Source organism: Lissotriton helveticus, chromosome 1_2 (assembly GCF_964261635.1).
Source record: "Lissotriton helveticus chromosome 1_2, aLisHel1.1, whole genome shotgun sequence".
Taxonomy (NCBI): domain Eukaryota; kingdom Metazoa; phylum Chordata; class Amphibia; order Caudata; family Salamandridae; genus Lissotriton; species Lissotriton helveticus.
Window position 1 is genome coordinate 81,539,601 of NC_136058.1, and position 16,819 is coordinate 81,556,419.

At 43.6% G+C, this 16,819-nt stretch overlaps 1 protein-coding gene across 1 annotated transcript in view; it reads left to right on the forward strand.

Moving 5' to 3' along the window:
• Positions 1-16,819, forward strand: part of DNAI4 (dynein axonemal intermediate chain 4) — a 496,013-nt gene that overhangs the window by 32,035 nt on the left and 447,159 nt on the right. The window contains exon 2 of the mRNA XM_078668935.1: positions 1,411-1,588. Coding sequence (XP_078525061.1) covers positions 1,411-1,588 — 178 coding nt within the window. The remainder of the gene's footprint in view (positions 1-1,410; positions 1,589-16,819) is intronic.

Below are 16,819 nucleotides of genomic sequence, written 5' to 3' on the forward strand. Positions count from 1 at the left end.
GTTTAACACATTTGAAACCCTACGCTGCCGTCAATAACATGCTGAGTTTCTTTAAGTGTCTGGGAATGCACCCTGCATTCAGACCACTCACTCCTCATTTTCGCCCTTCACTTTCACTCTCACCCAGCACTCACACTGATCCCGATGCACTCACACAATTCACCCACTTACCCTCCAATCAAAGTGATCACTCTGCACTCACAGTGATCACAATGCGCTCACACTGATCACCATGCACTCACACTATTCACCATGTTTTCACACCGTTCACCCACTTACCCTCTACTCACAGTGATCACTCTGCACTCACAATGCACTTGCGCTGTTCACCCTGTACCTCACCCTGCAGCCACACGAGCACACTACTCAACCTGACACTTCACTCACCTGTCCTCCTCACTGTTCAATCTGCAATCTCACTCGAATAAGCCCACCACTAACCACACATTCATTCGTCTCACTCTGCACTAACATGCGCACCCAAATTCATATGGTCGACTCACTCACCCCTGTACACAAGTATGGGCATGTCGTGCCCCATTAAGGTTTTCGTTCCTAAATTACAAAAGAAGACATCTAAATGCACTACAATCCAGCCTTCCAGGGGCCCCTTGATAGAGACAGTTCTGTTTTTTCCATGATGGACTGGAATAATTCCTTAACAAATTCTTGGTTTCTTTAATTTCTTTTTAATGTAATTGATGTGAGGGAGTCTATTACTATTTGTAGAGAAATGTTTGCTTCATGCAACAACCATAAAAAACTTATTGTATTGAATGTTATTCGCTGAATGTGCCCGGAATGTGCGTGTGGCGATCGAGTCCAGAAATTTCTGTCAGGTGGTGGGGGGGCCCAACATCTAAAAAAAATTCAGCTGGGGGGATCAACCTACAAAGGTTTGAAGACCTCTGCATTAGGGCAACCCGCTCCTTCTTAAGCTTTAAAAGACAGTTAAAGGATATCCTCCTCAACCAATATCTCAACTAGCAGGACATCAATTGCCCACAAGTCTTATTTCCCTCCACTGTTTTCCTCCCCCCCAATTCTTTCTCTCATCCTAATTCATGCTCCCACTTTCATTTCCTTTGATTCATTCCAGCTGCACTGATTCTGTGTGATATCTGCTACACGTTTGTGCATATACTAATTCGTGTTTTAATTCTATTCAGCTGTATTGATTATATGTGTTCAGTGTTATAAACATGTATTGTTATAAAGCGTTCTTATACCTTCGGGTCTTGCCAGCTCTATATAAATCTCCTAAATAAATAAAAATAAAAACCGAGCAGCCACAATCCAGGTAAAGTGCCTGCATTCTGCTGAGGTCATATACATTGGTTCTTTCATGGATTCATTTAGTCATTCATCCATGAGGACGAATTTGCCAAAAATGTTTTTCTCTTCTTGCAGGGCTTCCAAAACTCTGAAGAAAGCTGGCAATATTTCAGGGTCCACCCAAAGCAGACTCAGTTTCAGTGTCCAAAACCGAAGTCTTTTCGGAGCATCAAGCAGAAGAAGTATCACTCTGCATGCAGATAGCAGAATCATGGACAAAGTTTCTCTCCAAGGTGCCAAACAAACTGTTAAGGTATGGAAAAGAAGACAGTGTGGCATATACTAAATAAGAAATGTACTATTATAGAATTTCCCATCAGTTTGTATAGTAGAAGACCATAGCATTGAATTGATATTATCTATTATCATGGAGATATCCTTGAGGTTTCACGACAATCTCATAGTCTATGTGGAGGAAAGCTTCAAAACTTAGTGTTTGGGTTAAGTTTCCAAAATGGTCTAAAAAATAATTTTCTGCAACACCCCCAAAATCACCATGGAAAGGAGAATGCTGTCATTAGAACAGGATGCTTGCCTGTAAGGTTAGTATATTTAAGGATTGACGGTGTTTATATACATAAAACACAGCCGAAATCGGTCACGCCGAAACATGTTTGGTTACTTAATGCTACAGAAGTGATGCTGTTTATTCCCTGCAACCTGCTGAATAAAAAGGAGAATACACGACTGTGTGTGGCGCCTCACCTGTTGGGTTCTTGTCTTTGGATATATAGCGGCCCCGCCCAGGGTCGCGAGGTGCCCCGCCGCGGACGAGCGTCTCCGGTGTGCTACAGGATATTCCAGCACACATAGAACAGCGTGACCGATTTCGGCTGTGTTTTATATGCAGGGAACCAGCGTTACTACTGCCAGCAACCCCACTAGAGGACTTTGAAATCAGTGGAGGGGTTCAGCTGGTGTGTAAACTACACCGACCAGAATGCTGTGCGAGTACACGCCCGAAGGCGTAACTATAAATCAACGCCGCGAATGAAGCGGAAGACTTGACAGCTGCACCTCTCTGTGCCAGTGAGCAAGGGCTACAAAGCCCAAAACATGTTTGGCTACTTAATGCTACAGAAGTGATGCTGTTTATTCCCTGCAACCTGCTGAATAAAAAGGAGAATACACGACTGTGTGTGGTGCCTCACCTGTTGGGTTCTTGTGTTTGGAGATATATATATATATATATATATATATATATATATATATATACTGACAGCTCTCACCAAGCAAAAGCACACATAATACCACTTTCTGTCAAACAGCTCCTGCTTGCAAAAAGTAGGGTTTTCATCTGTTTTCCTCAAAAAAATGTATCACCAGCATCTTTTATCCAGGTTTAGGATAGATGTGTACCTCCCACTGGTTAGTTTTCTTAAAGGATGGGTGGCAGGTGGACGTTTAGGCCCATGCAGGTGTGATGGTTCCTCAGGGCAGTCGTAGCTGTATGTCATCATGTTTTGCAGTTATTACACTTTGCCAAGGAAAAAGTATTCGATTCCAGTTTCGAGGAGGCTGAATTCACCCAAGTGAGACCAGCCATGCTTTTCCTTTCCATGCAGGAGAATGTTCTTATATGTGTATGTATGGGTTACTTTGTGAGGGGAAACAGCGTATATAACGCTGTCAATACCACGCTGGTAGGTAACAATGTGGACGTTACATTGTCGGCGTTGTTACCACGCATGGCATTACATCGCAAGTCGTTTCTATGACTTGCGCTAGATGGCGCGCAACACCAAGGAATGTGTTGGATTTTAAATCCAACACATTCCCTAATATTGCGCTAACTGGAGTAGGAATAGTAATTTATACTATTCCTAAATCCAGCGCGCCATCTAGTGCACGTCGTAGAAACCACTTGCGATGTAAAACCATGCGTGGTAACAACGCGGACAATGTAACGTCCGTGTTGTAACCTACTGCGTGGTAAGGTGGAGAAGCGTGGCTCAGTGGTTAGAGGCGGCAGACCCGGATGCTGAGATCGGCCGTGGACCAGGGTTCGATTCCCCGCCTCGCCGGGTCTCGGGCTCAAAAATTCCACGGACTCGACAATTCGCGCTCTGGTGCCTACTCGACTCACGGGGTCACACTCTGCGACTCTGGGCAATAGCTTGCTTAATCTCCACTACGGCCCCTCGCGGCGGGATGCCTGGCTTTCACCTTGTGGATACCCTGCCGAGGCATCTCACAGGGGAATACCAGGACGGGTTCCCTAAGCAAGCGCCTTGATACCTTCGGGTGATACGTGCGCTATATAAGTCGCAATACAAGGTATGTCATAGTAACATTATATATTCCTTTTCTGAGCAGTGTGGGAAAATTTCGCAGTGCCTGGCTATAATGCTTTCGTTGTTTTTAAAGAATGTCTTTTGTGTATATTGGCACCTGTATGTATTGGATTATCTGATACCTGCAAATAGGTTTATTCACTTTTGATATAGTCTGTATTGTGAGTCATGTATATATATGTTATTGGTTTTTATTGTGTTTTTATAATGTTTTATATCTTTTATGATTATTTATTTAACCTGAATAAAGACATTGTCTTCTTTTTCTACTGCATAAGTTACATTTCTATTCTTTCTGTACTACTAAAGAGTCATACTATTTATAACATATGTCATCTAATCCTGTTTTTAAAGTGGGTGTACTGTTTATCAGGGAACTGGCCTCTACACTGACTAATGTTTCCTGCTGTTGTAAGTGTATGGTAGTGCTTTGCAACTGTGTAAACTGTTCATTGAGACTTCACTCCATAGTGATGGCTGAGTATAGTTCTGTTTTATGACACACTGACCAGTTTACTTAGAACTCTAACCTAGGTGATGAATGACTGTAGTAGTAGATTGCAATAAATTCACCTGTTCATTAAGACGCTTCTCTAGGGTTATGGCTTAGTGTAGTAGACATTTACAACAGACTGGCCTCTCTGCTCACATTTTTCTCCAGGGTAAGGAATGATTTTACTAGCAGTTTGTGACATAATGGCCTGTCCACTAAGACCTCTCTGCTGGTTTTATGTTGTAATAGTATGTGTAAATCTGGCATTTGCACTAAAACCTCTTCCATCTTCACAAATTGTATTGCTGTGGTTTGCAATAGTCTAGCCTATAAGGTTAGACACTTACTTTGGTCATTAGTGTTTAAAGTAATGGTTCAGAAGTGACTGGACCAACCACTGGGAACTGTCTCATAGGTAATAGGTGAGTGTAGTAGTTGATAAGGTTACAGCGAGCTCTGTGCCATACATCTCTCACCTGTGTCCTCTTCTTATTTAAAAAAAATGAAATGGTATTTTATTAAGTATATTGAAGTTTCCTTTGCTTGATGATGTCGGCAGTGACGTCCTCAGTGATGTGATTTGAGATGTCAACAGTGATGCCAATGACCATGTCATGAGTGGTTTAATATTTGAGGTCATAAGCAGTGTCTTGCGGGAACATAAGTTATAGTTAGCCAAGGTAACTATAACTGCTGAATTTGTATGGGTTTGTGTATGTAAAATCTGCACCTAATTAGAACGTCGTTTCAACCTTTTGTTTTTTTTGGTGAATTTTGAAGTTTAAAAAAATCTATTTCCCTAAAAATAACTTCCCTGTAATCTTTGTTTTTTTCAGTGAAAAAATAAATGAATACATTTCAAATATATATGTTCCCCTGCTCCCCGCGCTCTTGGATCCCCACGCTGATCCACCAAAACAGAGTGGAGTCCGGCTGCAGCCTACTGAGGTTAAAACTCGCAATAAACCAGAGTAAAGGTGAGATTTTTTACCTCACAAGGAAGTCAAAGCCCCAAAGAAAGGGGGAGTAGCCATCCCAAGTTACAGTTATACCACAATGCTGTCCGGAAGGCTTAAGAAAGAAACAGCAAAAACCCGCAAGAAATTGAATAAAGAATTCACAAAACCGCTTGAGGGACTGGAGAGAATGAAACCTCACCTCCTGGCGCCATCCGCACCTCATCCGCAGCACCATGAATACGGATCTGGCCCCTCAGGCCGCACTATTAAGGCGGAAACAACAACTTCCCCAGTGTCCTCAACCCAACGCATAATATGCAAGACAAAACAATCAATGACGTAAAAAAGAGGACCCTCAGAGATTACTTTAAGAAACATGGAACCAAAGCTCAAGCTCCAACCAAACCCAATGAAACATCGTCCCCATCAGTCCAGCCCCCTCAAACTCCTCCCAATATTGACTCAGTTCAGATTAAAGTGCAGGCCTTGATTCACGAACAGCTTCATAACCAGGTCACCATCACATCCCCAGATGGCCACTCTACAAGAGACAAACTCTTTACTCCTGAAAAAAAACAGGCCAAGATCAGTTATTCGGTCAGGCGACACGTTTCTCCCTTTAGTTCATCAATCAAATAAGGAACAATGCTCATCGCCAATATCCATTTCAAGCGACGACTCTCCCTTCAAACTTAGATCACTCTTACAGCAGGAAATCAACCCTCACACTGAAAATATGGGCTCTCCTGGAAACAAAATAAACTCTACTCCTCAAGCAGCACAGTGGACCAGGACAACCCCAGGTAACATCAAACCGCTAATGCCAATGACGCCCCCTGTCTTGGTCCAGTATAAATCGCCTGACACAAAGTCAGGAGAGCCCAATGATCACTCCCTCTTGGATTTATCTTTCTTTAAGACAGAATTCAATAAAACAAAAGACGCGATTGAAGGTCATGACTCAGCAGCAGTTGAATCCTCTGCCACCCAGCTTTTACAAACCTTACAATCCACAGTGTCTGCATTAAATTATCATTTAGATAAACTTTACAAGTCGACCTTCTAAATATACTAGCTGTATACATGGCAGGCACCTTAATCACAAAAGCACAATCTAAAGTAAATGTGACCCAAGCGATATGCTGCTGTTCGCCAATAATCAATAGCTTGTCTACGCTTCCTCAGTTCCTTGCCCTGGTCCTGACAGAAATAAGGAAATTACCAACAAGTTTGCAAGACCCACCACATTCCTCATGCTCATACCCAAATAATATAACCACTCAGAAAGTCAAAGACCAAAGCATGAATCACAAAAACTAGCGAAAGTAACAAGGTTTCACCAGCTAAAATCGATATTTGACCGACCGACGTCTTAGTAGCAGTTCCGTTTCCAGACAACCAAGTGGCACCCCGGGAGTATGGTATTTTCCAAACCGCCAAACCAAATAATAAGAATAACATTACGTCAAAAAAATACATTGTTTACGACCGAGACAACGCAAAGTACCGACATCAGAGACGTCGACCCAGGGATGGGATTAATGAATAAATCCCCTCAAAACCAACATCTGAGCAAAAGGGAAAGGAAGAGACTACGTAAAAAACGCAATAAATGCAGCACAGCGACTCAAAATACGACCAGTGTCCCCACCCTATGTCGAAAGGGACAACACACGGCTCAATCAGCTCTGAAAGTTTTGATAGCATCTTTTCATCATTACAAAAACCACCCTTACAATTAATCACATAGTTAATCAGTAAGGTGCCATCAGCATCCTTCCGTTGCAAAAACGATTAGGATCCATATGAGGCCAGGGGAGAGGTTTCAGTAAAGCCTCCACAGCCTTTGATTTTAGGTGAGCCGGGAAAGGTCACTAATGTCAGAAACATTATCTCACACTGTTAAGACTGGACCAGAAGACCCGACAGTTTCAACAAATATGGTAAACACACCAAAGGAAAACCAAAACAGGGAAAACGTAGAAATGCACGAGGAGTATAGATCAAGAGGCAAGGAGAATTTTCAGATAACACTATTTAAGAATCCAAACATAATACAAACGGGCAAACCCCCCCCCCAACATAGTGGACCATCAACCTCAAAGTGAACAAGTGGGACATAAGCAACAATTATCCTATATTCAAAGGAGAATCGACCTACCCAAGACAATGGATAAAAACAACCACAAGACCCCTGGCCAGGACCCCACAATAACAAACCGAAAAGCCAAATTGCTATTATCCCTGAATACCACACACAAGGACCACACAATATCTTGAATAGAGGGACAATTCTGAAACTCTTTAAAAGTACCTCCGAACTGTGTCATATTGAATCCAACGATATCATTTCAATCAAATTCAAACCCATCGGAAGTAATCAACTCACTGAACCAACGTTAATCACTTTTTCAACTGTAGTAATCAAGGAGCAGGTACTATTAAGGTCCGACCCATTTAACAAATGGGGCATTAAAATAGTTCAACAAGTTGAACCACGGTATCCATCGGTTCTTGCAAAATCCCCGGCCTCATTAGATAAACCAGGACCACCATCCCTCGCAATACTAAGATCAGCTAAAGGCTGATCCCTCGGAAAGACTACTCGCGCTGAAATTGAGGAGGCCAAAATTATGGTGTCTGACTGGGCTTGGCTGCCAGTGGCCCTGGACGGGGTAAATTACAATTGAACTGGTATTCAACCCGGTCTCTCAGTATGTTCATGAAATATCAATGGTCTTACCCCAAAACTTAAATCCCCAGATGTGATAACGTTTTTTAAAAACCACGAGGTTATATTATTGCAGGATACATGGTCCCTGGTTAGTCTTCCAATAGAAGGATACTTTGTAATATAGAACACCCGCTCAGAGGCTGCACAAATCTGGCCGACCCAGCGGTGGTGTCTCGATTTACATTTTAGCTAAGTTAAAAGTTAATATAGCTCAATTGACAATTGAGGAGGACTGGATTTCAGGCATAAGGATTGATAATTCCAAACAAACTGAACAACTGATTTTGATCAACGTCTACATTTCACCAAGTATTAGGGAGAAAAAACTCAAGTTCAATCACCTAATTCAGATCTTGTGTAATTTACAAAGTAATTACAAAAGACCAGCCTGCTTAGTATCTGGCGACTATAACACATACCTTTTTCCAAGAATTTCCTGATGAGTACGACGCACAGTGGCCAGACATTCTGAAACAAACAAAACTCACCGGTGACAAACATAGCAAACTCGGTGAATACATGGGCCTACAACTCAGTACCCTGGGCTACACAATTTTGAATGGTCGCTTCCCGAAGGATAATCCACCGAACTGGACAAGATCAAATGGTGATACTCACTCCTTTCTAGACTACACCATCTGTAACAAGAAAATTCTCCCCTTGATTAAGAATTACACCATAGTTGCTCGAGGAGACAGTGATCATCGTCCCCAAGTGATCATCATGTCATTTCACCTAGCAAATCATGCTGTGACAAGCCTGACTTCTGGAGGAAATTATACTGAAAATCTCAAAAGGTTGAAATGGTCAGATCCAATTATACCAGCGTTGGCTATGGCTAAGATCAATGGAATTGTGAAAAGGCTATGGTCAATGGAATGTTGAAAAGAGAATTTATTTATGAAAAATAAAGTGAACACTGCATCAGGAAATGCATACCCCGGATTTGGACATTTGTTCTTTATGTGTGTCCCAGGGTGGGGTGAGACTTCGGGGTCGGGTGAGACTCTTCTACTTGGGGACTGACTCGGGACGTATGATCCAAAGAAGCAGAACCAGAGATCTTAAAGAAGCTTTTCAGTGAAGGTTTTATTTGTGTATAAGTCTTTCTTCTACGACTAGTAATCCGTTCTCGGGCAAAGGCTGCTGAATCGAACACCGTCGTACGAGGTGGATTCAGCTTGCCTCGGGAGTCTTGTCCGGCCGTCCCAGTGTGTGGACTCGCCGTATGAAAGGAAAGAGACAAGGTCGAATTAAGACAGGGTTCTGACACCGGTATACTCAGGGCCGGGAGTGAGGGAAACCAGTGCTCAATGGTGTCTATACAAACAAGGACCGTGGGGGAGGGGGGGAGGGGAGGGGAGGGGAAGTGATCGTGAGGAACGAGGTCTGTCTGAGGATGTAGCTTTACAAAGGGCTTTACGATTATACAGGTTTCTCACTGTGGACTCGGGGTCCCAACCAGCCCGCCACTTTGCCCCGTACCTGTTGGAGCCACGCTCCTCCCGTGGGAACGTGGCGGGCGACGCGTTGAAACATTGGCCTCCTGGCTTCTCCGTCTCCGCTCCGGGCTTCATGGTGGTCTCGATCTCCTCCGCTATCTTCTCTCCTCGCTTCTCGGGAAACGCTGTCCGCCTCTTCCGGGTTCCCGCCTCCTTTTGACGCCGGCGTGCCTCTCCAGAGGGGCGGGGTTTCGTCTGTGGAATCCGTTGCATTAAAGGGGCCGTGTTCTAATTCTCCCGCATTCGGCCACCAATAGTCGTGGTTGCCGTTCTCCCACTCTGCGTCTTCTGCATGACCAGGCTGCTGTGGAGAGAGAATGGAGGTATGTGAAAACTTGGGGACGGACCACCAGTCCAGAGTCAGATCCCCTGCTATGGTACCCTCATCAGCACACAGGGGGCTCGACCTGTCACAATGTGCTACTCATTTGTGCACTGTGATATGAAGTATTAATATCATTGTATAGAGTGCTGAAACCTCTCTGTATTGTCGATTCAATTATACCTGCCATAATGAGCAAATGTAGAGCCCTGCAAGATTCAAGGAGCATTGAAAAAATTCCGCCTATTATAGCATGGGATCTTTTCTCCCGGGAACTGCTTAAAAACTTCCCAAGTACTTTACTAAAAAACAAAAAACGCAATCCAGCAATAATAACAGATGAAATTAAGAAACTAAAATCAATACATAATAGTGCGCTAAGACAAGTACGTAGGCACCCTGGGGAAGATCATAAATTCAATAAATGTAAGCAAGCTCAAAAAGTACTCCGACAAGCAATATTCCTTGAGAAAATACTAAATCCTTGCTCCAGCTCGCAGAATTACCCCAATATGCACCCACAACTTTGGGAATTATTACGGAAAAAACAGCTCGAATTATAACTGTGGGTCACTCAGACAGAGCCCCGGGGCCAAATGGTCTACTGCAGTCTCTGTTTAAACAGGATACAGGATTCTGGGCCAAACAACTGGCACCCCTTTTCCTTACTGCTGGACCAACCCGGTATTACTGGAATTGTGGCATGGTGCCATTATACATCCAATTTATGAAGGTGGCAAGAGATCAGACCCGAAAAACTACAGGATGATTACCCTACTGGACGTGGAATTGAAACACTATGCCGACGAACTAGCACCCTTGAAAAACCATCAAATCAAGCAAGGTAGCAAAAAAGCCCCCTGGTTCAACGATGACCTTAAGAAATCCAAGAAGTTCTGTCGCACCCTCGAGAAAGCCTGGAGAAAAAACCCTACCACTGACAACCTGGCCACCTTCAAGAACGCCACCCGCAAACAACACCAACTGATCCGATCCACCAAGAAATCAGCATTCAAGGATCGACTTGACAACAACGCCCACAACAGCAAGGAACTATTCAACATCATCAAAGAATTTACCAACCCCACCGCCGCCACCAACGACATCACTCCCTCCCAAGACCTCTGCGACTCCCTAGCTTCATTCTTCCACAACAAAATCGCCGACATACATAACAGCTTTGAAAACCAGTCCGGAGACCAGTCCTCTCCACCCACCTCCGAACCAAACCCCCCCCGAACAACATTTGCACCTGGAACCCAATCACCACTGAAGACACCATCCGCCTGATGAACTCCATCCAATGAGGTTCGCCAATCGACCCATATCCCCACCACATTTTCAACAAAGCAGACTCTATTATCGCACCCCATCTCCGAGACGTCATCAACTGCTCCCTCAACTCCGCTACCTTCCCGAAAAGCTGGAAACATGCCGAACTCAGCGCCCTTCTGAAGAAACCCACAGCAGATCCCACTGAACTTAAGAACTACCGCCCCATCTCGCTCCTCCCATTCCCTGCCAAAGTCATTGAGAAAGCCGTCAACAGCCAGCTCACCGCCTTCCTCAAATCCAACAAATCTCTCGACCCCTCACAGTCCGGCTTCCGAGCCAAACACAGCACCGAGACCGCCCTCATCGCAGCAACAGACGACATTCGAACACTACTGGACAACGGAGAAACAGTTGCCCTCATCCTACTTGACCTCTCCGCAGCCTTCGACACAGTTTGTCATAGCACCCTCATACAACGCCTCAGCAACATCGGAATACAAGGAAAAGCATTGGACTGGATCATCTCGTTCCTCGCCGGAAGAACCCAGAGAGTCCGCCTCCCCCTTTTAGATCAAAGGCCACAGAAGTCATCTGCGGTGTACCACAAGGATCATCACTCAGTCCCACCCTCTTCAACGTATACATGAGTCCCCTCGCAGCCATCGCGCGCCAACACAACCTCAACATCATCTCCTACGCTGACGACACCCAGCTGATCCTCTCCCTCACCAAAGACCCAAACACCGCCAAAACCAACCTACACGAAGGGATGAATGAAGTAGCCGAATGGATGAAGAACAGCCGCCTAAAACTGAACTCGGACAAAACGGAAGTCCTCATCTTAGGCTCATCCCTCTCTGCCTGGGACGACTCATGGTGGCCACCGGCCCTGGGAACCGCACCCATACCTACGGACCACGCACGTAACCTGAGCTTCATCCTGGACTCCTCCCTCTCGATGACCAGACAAGTCAACGCCGTCTCATCATCATGCTTCAACATCCTAAGCATGCTCAAAAAAATCCTTCATTGGATCCCCACCGAAACAAGAAAGACGGTCACCCACGCACTGATCACAAGCCGACTGGATTACGGAAACACCCTTTACGCCGGAACCACAGCCAAACTACAGAAAAAGCTCCAACACATCCAAAACGCCTCAGCCAGACTCATACTAGACATCCCCCGCCAAGCTCACATTTCCGGCCACCTGAAAGACCTCCACTGGCTCCCCGTCAACAAGAGAATAACGTTCCGTCTCCTCACCCACGCACACAAAGCACTCTACGACCTAGGACCCGAATGCCTCAACACACGCCTGTCCTTCTACACCCCTACCCGCCAACTACGATCGTCCAACCAAGCCCTCGCCGCAATTCGGCGCATCCATAAATCCACCATGGGGGGTAGATCCTTCTGCTACTTAGCGGCCAAAACCTGGAACTCTCTCCCCACCCACCTCCGACTTACACAGAACCACCTCTCCTTCAGAAAGCAACTGAAAACTTGGATATTCGATAAGTAAAGTACCCCCCTCCCTCAAGCGCCTTGAGGCCCTCTGGGTGAGTAGTGCGCTATACAAATCTCTGAACTTGAACTTGAACTATGCCAAACTGCTCCTTCAAGATCTGGCGTCTTGGGCAACGAAAAACCATCTTATACCCTTCAACCAGACAGGATTTGTACAAAAATCAGGCACTATAACAAACTTGCTTGCAATATCTGTCCTGTTGGATAAAGTGGCAGCCTCAGGAATGTTAATGCATGGCTGTTTCGTTGACTTTAAGGCCGCTTTTGACCGTGTACCCCGAAGCTGATTATGGTTCAAACTGTGGAAATGGGGGATTCTATCAGTGCTTTTACAAGCCATAATTGCGCTACACACTAACACATGGATCCGCATAAAAATTGGGACGGATCGCATATCTCAAGGAAAATACAAACATCTTGTGGAGTGAAACAAGGTTGTGTGCTGGTGCCCCTTCTTTTCAATCTCTACATTTCCGATTTGTCAGAGTCACTTGATGAAATTAACTCTCATCCTCCAAAACTCCCCCGGGTAAGACTTAGTAATCTACTGTACGCGGATGACCTAGTCCTGCTTAGTCACACCAGGGCCGTCTTGCAGAGACTACTTGATCGACTGTCCCTTTACACCACCGAAAATGAACTGAAACTGAATTTAAAAAAGACAAGGGCAATCACCTTTGGGCTAAGGAAATACCAAGTTGGTGGTTGGCAATACAATGGTAAAAGTGTTGATAGAGTAGTTTCATATAAGTACCTGGGGGTCCACATGGATAGAAGGGGCTCATTCTCTAAACATAGAGACGAGGCAGAAGCCAAAGCCTTGACAATCCTGGTGGCCTTTAAGACCCTTGCTAGGCAACTGTCAGGTCCAAGCTTGACCCCACTCATAACTGTTATGAAAGCAAAAATCATCAACTTCCTCACCTACAGCCAGGAGATCATGCAAGGGAAAGACAACAGCCATGTGAATAAAATAACAACAAGGATATTCAAACAAGTGCTGAGCCTTCCCAAAACTTCATCCCCCGCTCAAATACGTCTTGAGTTTGGTCTCCAAGATCACCACGCAGTAGGAGTTGGAGCATTTATCAGGCTGTGCAATAAGTTGCGTACCTCCAGAGAAGGCAGTCTGGAGGCCCTTCTGTGGCAGGAAATCTCAGCCGGTCAATTTGGCAGATCATACCGGTGTTATCTACAAGACTCTCTAAAACTCCTGGACTAAGAAGAAATCTGGAGCTCAAATCCATTGCAGCAGCCACTTAAAATCCACATCAAAAGGAAAGTCCGCCTCTGGTCTTTCCACTCGGATAGAGCCCAACTGGCCCAACGTAAGCACACCTGGACAATCGTATCAGGGTTCAAGCCAGGAATCATGGCACCCTATTTGTCATGTACCTATTCAGTGTTCGAAAGAAAGATTTTTGGCCCCCAGAATTGGTGAATGGCCATTCCTGTATCATTTAAGTTGGCGATGCGCAAATACCAACGTAATGTGCAGGGAGTGCGGGAGTAGCAAGGAAACAATTGAGCATGTGGTATGTCTTTGTCCTGCACTCCTTGCCGACTGGAAGATCTTGCTAAAGAGTGAATGGAACAAACTCGGCATTCGCACGTGTCGACAAGCTATTCTTGCATCAATTAACCCGGATAATGCACTGCTTAACATCCGGTTCACCAAGTTCGCTACAAGCACAGCAAGAAGATTTATAATCAGTGAGAGCCAGCAAGTCAACAACGGTTAACCATAAAAGGGAGGATCAAGTCCAACATTGTTTTGTTGATTTACTTATTTGCTTTCTTGTGCGCCCCTGGAACTTTTTAATTATTATATGCAGGGATTTAACCATACAAATGGAATTGCACTATCAGTGGTATTAGTCATTAACTTTTAAATGACTAATGTCTTGCCCTGTGGCCTCAGCAGATGCTAAATTAGAATGGACAACTACGGTTCTTAACTGTTTCTCAATCGCTCTTTAAAAAGTTGTATTGTCTAGACGAAGTTAATATTTTACTTTTCCCTATCAAATCCCCAATAAACTCTACCCTCAATTCTGTCCTACCTCCACCTCTTTTAATCTTCTCGCCTCCTTGTCCTTGTCGAGATATGAAGGGCTGCCGTTTGGAAAGAAGAGGGGTGAGGCGCTTGGGTATTATTGTCCCAGGAGAACACTGTACATAACTAAAAATAACTCACTATAATAGGTGTGCGTGAGAGATGGCACACTGGAGAAGCTGGTATAAATTATTGTGTGTGCTTTTTGTGTGTGTGAACATTTTTTACTTTACTAACTTGGTCTGCCAAACTCTATAAGTAGAGGGCTGAAGTAACTGCAGTTAAGTGAATGTGTGCATCATTATTTAGCACAGAAATGTGTGCTACCTGCATTACAGAGCCTTTGTGTGCTGTTAATGTGACACTACAAGGCACCACATGGTGCTCCATTTGTTGAAGTTGCTAAAATAAAACTCTTTTCGGGAAGGGGAAGGGGATTATAGGCGTTTTAAAAAATGTCAACTATGTTTAAACTCTGCTTAATATTCAGCGCACCTTTTAGTCTGAGAGTTGTGTATTCAAATTTAATGGCAATAAGTGCACGCACAGTAATGAACCCCCTCAGATCTTGAGTATGTGTGTGTGTGGGGGCTCCACGGCCTGGGGTGGGGGTTGCTCGCAGAGTGGGAATAGTCTCATAGTCAATGTGTAGACTACACACACAGCACCAGTAAGTCACATTGAGGTGGGGGCTGTATTGTGAAAGGGCCTACACCCACCCCAATGCCACTGATCTGCCTATTTAACATGCTTACATTAGCCATAGCAATGCACCTCCACCCACTATGATCCTGCGCCCTAGAGCATCTGAGGAAGAGGTGTCATGCCTCAGGAGTCCAGGAGGCAGCGATGCCCCGGCAGTGGTGCATACATGGGTGCTAAAACATCCCAGTGAGAAATATGGCCCCCTCTCACAAGGTTAGGATTGGAGCTGTGCTTCCATAGAGATGCAGCCACTTTAAATATGCCAATTTCAAAGTGGAGTACTCTGCTAAACAGTTTCCATTGATTTAAGGCTGAAAATGAATGATTACGAGTAAAATAAAGTGCCGCAATAATGCAGCAAAATTTCTGTTTTTGAGCCTCAAATTTTGCAAATATATGCCACAATATCCTGGTGGGTCTGGTTATGAAACTTATGAATATTAGAGGAAAATTGATTGAAGGAAAATTAGGAATGTCTTGCACTTATAATAGAAGTACAATGCATTTGCCCTTTATGAAACCTATGAATATTGGAGGACAATTTATTGAAAGAAGATTAAGAATGTCTTGCACCTAACAGAAGTATTATAAATTTACTGAAATATGGTAAAGAGATTGCACATTTTGCACATTGATTATGGTTTACCTGTGTACTACCCAAAATGTCTTGTGCCTGTTCTAAAATTAACATTTTGGAGTTTACGTTTAATCTAATATAATAGATAAAGTAATTCATTTTAGATATTCATTGATATGATCAAATGTCTGTGGACTTTTGCACATAGATTATTGTTTTCATGATTATTGTTTTTATAAGTGTTGCATTTTATTAAACATACTTGAAGAATCGAAGAGGCATTTGCACTTTAAGTACCTAATTTGAAAAGTAATGTTTTAAATTCTACATTTCGCAGTCAGTAGAATAGAAAACATATAGGCGCCTAGATATCCTTATGAAATTGGAGGAATTGACAATCTTTCCCATTGATCCTCCCCTTTTTCTCTCCATAAAGTTAATGTGCACTGTTAGCCGCTTTCTCTACCACTTCCACTTTCCCCTCTTATCTCAATCTTTCTCACCCATCTATTTTTGATCTTCACTCTTCAACTGGAATTTCAACTCTAGGTAATTTCAGCTTTGGGGAAAAATGTATGCATTGAAAATTTCCAAATGTTATCTAAAATAAAATAAGATTAATTTATGAAGGAATATAAACAACTGACATACAAATTAAGTTGGAAATGGATAGCATATATGAAATTGAAAATGAAAAAACAATAAGAAAAAAGATGAATGTTATTTGTTCTATTATTGGAAATTGAATGTTGTTTTGCTGAATACAATATTAATGTGACATTGAATATGAGTACTTTACAGAGATTTTTTTTAAATGAATTCTTTCTTGATATAAAATGGAATCAAGAATATGCTATGATATAAGGAGATGTAGCAGTCTGGTTGATGTTTTTGAAGGGAGTGCAAATAAGGTTTTTTTCCCTTTGAATGCATGACTTTGACTATTGTAACCTTATGACCCTATTGAAGGCTATGGCTGCAACGCGTTGGTCTTTTTGTTGGCACCTTATGGAGAAATAAGCAAAAAGATTGGGGAC